General features: G+C 46.6%; 1 protein-coding gene across 1 annotated transcript in view; it reads right to left on the reverse strand.

The window, feature by feature from the left end:
• ABHD12 (abhydrolase domain containing 12) overlaps positions 1 to 4,961 on the reverse strand; it is a 35,650-nt gene extending 30,689 nt beyond the window's left edge. The window contains exon 1 of the mRNA XM_010836358.1: positions 3,792 to 4,961. Within this exon, the coding sequence (XP_010834660.1) occupies positions 3,792 to 3,811 (20 nt within the window). The 5' untranslated portion in view covers positions 3,812 to 4,961. The remainder of the gene's footprint in view (positions 1 to 3,791) is intronic.
• Positions 4,962 to 7,075: the final 2,114 nt, after the last annotated feature.

Consider the following 7,075-nt stretch of genomic DNA (forward strand, 5'->3'; position numbering starts at 1 on the left):
CCTAGAAGTTAAGAACACAACCTTCCCTTTGACATCCTGGGATTGACCAATCTTTGAAAGTGAAAGTGTTAGCTTCTCAGTCCTGTCTGACTCTTCGCGAACCCACGGACTGTAGACTACCAGCCTTCTCTGTCTATGGAATTCTCCAGGCAAGAATACTGGGGTGGGTAGCCATTCCCTTCTCCAGGGGATCTTCCAGACCCAGGGATCAAAGCCTGGCCTCCTGCATTGGCAGCCAGGTTCTTCGCTGTCTGAGCCACCAGGGAAGCCCAGGGAACACCTGACCAATTTTTCAGTTCAGTTCAGTCACTCAGTCATATCCGACTCTTTGCCACCCCATGGACTGCAGCATGCCAGGCTTCCCTGTCCATCACCAACTCCCGGAGTTTACGCAAACTCATGTCCATCGAGTTGGTGATGCCATCCAACCATCTCATCCTCTTTCATCCCATTCTCCACCTGCCCTCAATCTTTCCCAGCATCAGGGTCTTTTCAAATAAGTCAGCTCTTTGCATCAGGTGGTCAAAGTATTGGAGTTTCAGTTTCAACATCAGTCCTTCCAATGAACACTTAGGACTGATCTCCTTTAGGATGGACTGGTTGGACCTCCTTGCAGTCCAAGGGACTCTCAAGAGTCTTCTCCAACACCACAGTTCAAAAGCATCAATTCTTTGGTGCTCAGCTCTCTTTATAGTCCAACTATATCTTCCCCAGGCAGATGCTCCAACCACCTGCCCGATCCCTCTGGGTGAAGACTCAGAGCAAGGCCCCCTCCAGTAAAACACCCCCTCAGGCCACAGGAGACCCCGGAAGTCTAAGTTGCCACGCTCCCAAACCTGGGCTCTGAGTGGAAGTGAGACAGAGCTGGCCTGTCCCTCCTCACATTTTAGACGCCAGGGCCAATCCACCCTCTGAGTCTCGGTCTCTTCAACTCTAACAGAATCTACCTGAGAGGCCTGCTGTGCAGAGCAGACCCACAAGCTTGGCACGGTTATGGTCTCTGTCTTGAATTTGGGGAACACTGAGCTGAACCAAAAGGGTCTCTGTCACCACATTAGTGCTTAAGAGCAATAGTTTGACACTTCAGAAATGACCCTGAACTCTTGTGTGCAGCGTCAGAAGGGAAGCAAAGCAGAACTCAGGCACCGGGCAGTGGCGGGGCGGCCAGCCTGCCCAGGGTGGACCCCACCTGGGCCTGGCAGCTCAGAGTCGGACCCACCTCACCCTAAGGCGCTCGGGCCCCAGCCCATGCGCACTCTCCTAGCAGAGTCACAGGACCTACCTGTTTAGCTTAAGTGTTCCGCTCTGGGCCCCCAAGGACACGTCCCACGTAAGGGAGGCGGGTCACGGTGCTCTGAGCTCAGTGTTACCCAGGCCTGGTGCTCCTCGACTGTCACCTGCTCAGAAAGGCCTGTCAGCTCATGCCCAGAACTATGAGGCAGTCATCAGACGTGAGCACCGTTATCTCCGACTCTGGGCCTTCCTAGGCCACGACTTACCCCTGTAGTTAGGGGCGGCCGAGTGACTTGCTTCGGCTCAGGAAACATGAGTGGAGAGACTAAGTCCTTTCTGGGTGGATGCTTCAGGAGCAGCAACAGCCCACAAGGCAGAGCAAGAGTGCGGAGCTGAAGGCCTGGCCAGCCTGGCTCCTCGGCAACCCCGGTGAGCAGAGTCCACGCCGGACCCCCAGTGGGTAAGAACCACCAGTGAGCTGAGGGTTCTGCTCCATGAGCTGGTCTGTCCTGACAGCACTCAGGTCAGATCAACAACATGCAAGTCTGAAAGGACTGAGCTCCCAATCTGTGTGTCTTGTGTGTCTCCAGGTGGAGTTTCCCAGGCAAACCAAACTAACATGTCCAGAGCTAAATGAACACTTGGGCTTCTGCCCTCTCCTCCGGCTCTGCTTCCCCTCCAGTTTTCCATCTTAGCAGATACCTGTGCCCATGGCAAACCCTTAGTAGTCATTCCTGACCCCTCTTCTTGCCCTACCTCCACTTCCAATGCCACCAAGTCTCCAAAACATTTCAAATTTGTCCACCTCCAGTTCCCTTGCCTGCTGCCTCTCTGCTCCAGGCCAGCCATGTATCTTGCCTAGACCAGCAGCCCTAAACTTTTTTGATTACACATTCAATCAGTAACATTTCTGAAGCATGCCCTCAATATATACATATTAAATGATGCACACATGTAACTGGGTGGTTAATATATGAATATGAACATAATAAGTCCCAATATTTCCTTCCCATATCTTAATGACTGTCTCATCCACCTCCTGGGTGAACCTACCCCATTCTGGAGATCAATACCTTGGCCTTTGGAAGAGACTTCTTAAACAGAACCACCCCCAACCTCTACCTGCCTGCTATATAGCCAGAGAGAGCCTTTGAGTCTCCTCAAAAGAAGACTTGGTCATAGCACTGCCCCCCTTAGATAATCAGATCCAAGAGCATCTGAAACTGTCCCAGGAACACTGTGCACCTCTGACCTTCCAGCCCTCAGTCTCCAGCACAGGCCTAGTGTTTCCCCACTTCCTCTGACCTTCCAGCTCTGTCTTGGGCATGGGTTTAGTTGCTTCCCCACTTCTGAGACCTGTCCACATCCCCAGCCCTGTGTTCCCTCCAGCTTTCAGCTTCAAGGCTGTTTGCTCCAAGGTCTCCTTGGCTGTTTATTCTAATTCCTCTTACAATCATTCTATATTAAGGCTATTACCCCTCTGTCTGACATTATATATATTAAAATATTTTCCTCTACCATTTGTCTTTTTAACTGGGAATATTTATAAGAGAACTTCTAATGTTTTTTTTTTTTTGTCCTTATTGAAATACATGCAACTTTAGAAAAGGATGCTGAAAATCTCGGCCTTCTTCTCAGCTCCCTGAGAGGTGGTGAGCTCAAGGGCAGCCTCCCCACTCTGACTACCCTCTGCTTACCACCTAGTCCCTGGTCCCTGGTCCCTGGCTTGCTGTTTGCAACTGTGGATGATCTGTGTCCCTAGGACCTACTCATGACCATGCACTCTGCCTTCCCTAAAGGGAAACTGAGGCAGACTGATCCCAAACAGAACTGCATTAAGTCTATTTGGGGAAAAAACACCATCTTTGGACTTCCCCGGTGGTCCAGTGGTCAAGAATCTGCCTGGCAATGCCGGGGACATGGGTTGGATCCCTGGTCCAGGAAGATTCCACATGCTGCAAAGCAACCAAGCTCCTGCACCACAACTAAGGAGCCCGTGCACCTAGAGCCCACGCTCTGCAACAAGAGAAGCCATGGCAGTGAGAAGCTGTGGACTGCAACAGAGTAGCCCTTGCTCGCCACTAGAGAAAGCCAGATCTGGGGTAGAGGTGGCTAACACATCACCAGAAGTTTGTACTTGCCCTTTCTTAGGGCAGAGCTATTTTCCTCTTACAGATTTTGTATATATCTTTCTTAGAGGTATTTTTTGTTACTGGTATTTTTGGTCTTCTCTTCCACTACATCTCACAACCAACTCTTGTTGCTTTTATCAATGAAAGCTATGGTCCCAGCACCTTGACCTTCCGCCTCCCACACAGGGGACCATGCACCCACACACCAGGGTGGCATGCAATGACGGGGGTAGAGACTGTTCATGTCAGGAGAGATGGGGGTAGAGAATTTACCACTTATGCTTCAGTATTTAAAAAATTTTTTAAATATATTTCTTGTATATAATAAAAGATTTCAAAACTGGAGGGACTGTATTAGCATGAACAGGCTACATCTCATGGCAGTAATGACCACCCCCAAATCCAGCAGCATGAACAACAGCTCACACTTCTTGCTCTGGCTGCATGTGCAGTACAGGTCAGCAGGGGCTTCTGGTAGTCTTCGTTGCTCAGGAAGCACCATCGCTTCATGACGCACCATCGCTTCATGACATCGTCAACTCCACAGATGGTGTTAGGAAACATGGCACGGAGAACCAAGAACTGGCTGTGAAACACTTCTACCTAGAATCACATGTCACTTTCTACAGACCACAGGACCACATCTCTGCTTCAAATGGGCAAGGCCTGGAACTGGAAATTCAGAGAGTGGCAGGGACGCGCCCACAGGGTGGAAAAGCTATGACAGCACAGCACTCACACACAGATAAAGTGAGCTACTTCACAATTTCACATTGGAAAAACTCGCTTGTTAAAGGAGCTCTAAGTAAATATTTTAACAAAGGGCTATTTTTAGATGCAAGTGAACCTGTCTTCTCATTTTTGTTTTCCTATCTGAGAAGCCTTGCGCTCTGGGCTCTTTACTCTATTAGAAGAGTGCACACAGGCATCACAAAAACCCCTACTTAACCTCATTACAGCTGCCTGGGACATGTCCCACCTCCAACAGCCAAGGTCCCAGTACTGACGATGTGGGCGTCCCAGATGACACTGGCTCATCAGAAAGCCACAGGAGCCAATGAGGCTGGCTCCGGGGACGTCGCCCTCAGGCTCCTGGCTTCCCCTGGTACCGCCACGGATGTGCAGGCCTCGCTAGCCACTCCAAAGCTTCCACAAGGAGGGGGTGCCAGACCAACCAGGAGGTCCCAGAGGGTGACACCCACCGGAGAGATGGCTCTGCACCAGGCCTGTGAGCTTAGAAGCCCACTCCTTAGCACCTCACTGTGTCAATAATGTGGTCAGAAAAGGAAAGCAACATACTGGCTAACTTATTAGCTTCCCTCAACTGAAATCTGCCCAATATTTTCAACCCATGCCATTTCCTTGTTCTAACAGTCAGGCTGTGTTGCAGCCCTAATAGAGGCAGGAGCACACCGGCTCTGCCTCCAGTGGCTGTGTCACTCTGGACAAGCTATAATGCGTAACTATCTGTGACTTGATTTCCTCATCTGTGAAACGGAGATTACAGTACCTTTCGAGATAGCTGTAAGCACTTAAGTCAATACAAGGGATTCCCTGGCAGTCCAGTGGTTATGGCTGAGTTTAATCCCTAGTTGGGGAACTAAGATTCTGCAAACCACATGGTACAATAAAAAAATAAATAAATAAATTATTATAACCCCCTTTTTATTCAAGAAGCAGTATTTGTCCAACACTAGAACTGTCAATAAGAGACAGTACAAGTCTCTAAACAAGGCAGTACCCACCCTACCAACTATTAATAGAAACTACCTGCTCTCCAGTGCCAGTTTCATAGCATAAAAGTATCTGAGAAAGTTCTGAAACCTGTAGCAACAGAAAGCAAAAAAACAAGGACTTAACAATACAGGTGGGACTTTCCTGATGGTCCTGTGGTTAAGAATCTGCCTTCTAACACCGCGGGACTCAGGTTCGATCACTGGTCAGGGAATTAAGATCCCATATGCCACAGGGCAACTAACCCCTTGCACCACAATGACATGGCCCGCGTGCTGCAATGAAGACCCAGAGCAACCAAAAATAAATAAAAACACAACCAACAATACAGGTAATTCAATTATCTCCCCCCAAAAGCATAAAAACTAGGGAAACAGATTAACATGTAAAGTAGGTGTCTCTTGTGAACTTCTTTTAAACACAAAAAGTAGATGGAGTGAGTGGACAGGAAAAAAGCACTACACCCCTCTCTCTATAATGATATATTATGCTGCTATAACCTTGCTGAAATCTTAGTACAACTCCATGAAGCAGGTAGAATAGGTAACACTCCTCTTTTAGAGATACAGAAACCAGGCTCACAGTATGGATTCATTTACTCAAGATAAGGCCTCATCATGACTTCATGTCCTGGGACTCTCAGTTTGCGCCCCCTCTTTCCATTCCACCAAATTTTCATTCAGAATGAATTAAATTGCATTTTCAGAAATCCAAAAAAAATTGAGAATGAAACTTGATCCTCAGCTTCCCTGGGTTTCTCCCTGACACGTTCCTCTGTCCATGGGATTCTCTAGGCAAGAATACTGGAGTGGGTTGCCATGCCTTCCTGCCAAAGACAGGACAAAGACCAAGAAAAATTACAATTAAAATAGCAAAATTAAAGATAAAGAATCTTAAAAGTAGCAAGAAAAAAGGCAATTAGTTATGTGCAAGAAAACTCCCTAAGCTGACTTTCCAGCAGAAATTTCACAGATCAGAATGAAGTGACATGATATACTCAGTGATGAAAAGGAAAAGAAATCTATACCTGTAACCAAAAATATTTTACTTTACATATAAGCAATAGCTAAAAGAATTTCACACCATGACACTGGCATTGCAAGAAATGTTCAAGGGCCTTCTCTAAGTAGGATTTTAAAAAAATGGAAAAAAAAAAAACCTCACAACTAGAAATATGAAAATTATGAAAGGAAAAACCTCATTGGTAAATGCAAACACACAGTAAAAGTAGTGCATCAACCACTTATAAAGCTAGTAGGAACAGTATAAGACAAAAGCAGCAAAATCATCTATATCCACAATAAGTAGTTAAGGCAGATACAAAACAAGTCATAAAATATGCTATCAAAAACACTAAATAATGTGGGGGAATAATGCACGGTTGTTAAGAGTACATTTCAACTTAAAAGATCATCAACTTAAAATAACATGTTATTACTAATATATATTATATATATTTATGTGTGTGTGTGTAATTGTTATATATGAACATCATAAAAAGTGAAAGTTGCTCAGTCATATCTGATTCTTTGCAACCCCATGGACTATACAGTCTATGGAATTCTCCAGGCCAGAATACTGAAGTGGGTAGCCCTTCCCTTCTCCAGGGGATCTTCCCAACCCAGGGATCGAACCCAGGTCTCCTGCACTCAGGCTGGATTCTTTACCAGCTGAGCCACAAGGGAAGCCCAAGAATAATACTGGAATGGGGAGCCTATCCCTTCTCCGGCAGATCTTCCAGACCCAGGAATCGAACCAGGTCTCCTGCATTGCAGGCAGATTCTTTACTAACTGAGCTATCAGGGAAGCCCATGAATATCATGGTTATGAATATCATGGTAACCACAAATCAGAAGAAAACCCTACAACACACACACACAGACACACACACACACTCACCCAAAGAGAAAGCAATCCAAATATATCATCAAATCAGATGGGGGGAAAGAACAAAAGAAAGAACAAATAAGAACTAT

This window comes from Bison bison, unplaced genomic scaffold (genome assembly GCF_000754665.1).
Source record: "Bison bison bison isolate TAMUID 2011002044 unplaced genomic scaffold, Bison_UMD1.0 scf7180017864063, whole genome shotgun sequence".
NCBI classification, from domain to species: Eukaryota; Metazoa; Chordata; class Mammalia; order Artiodactyla; family Bovidae; genus Bison; species Bison bison.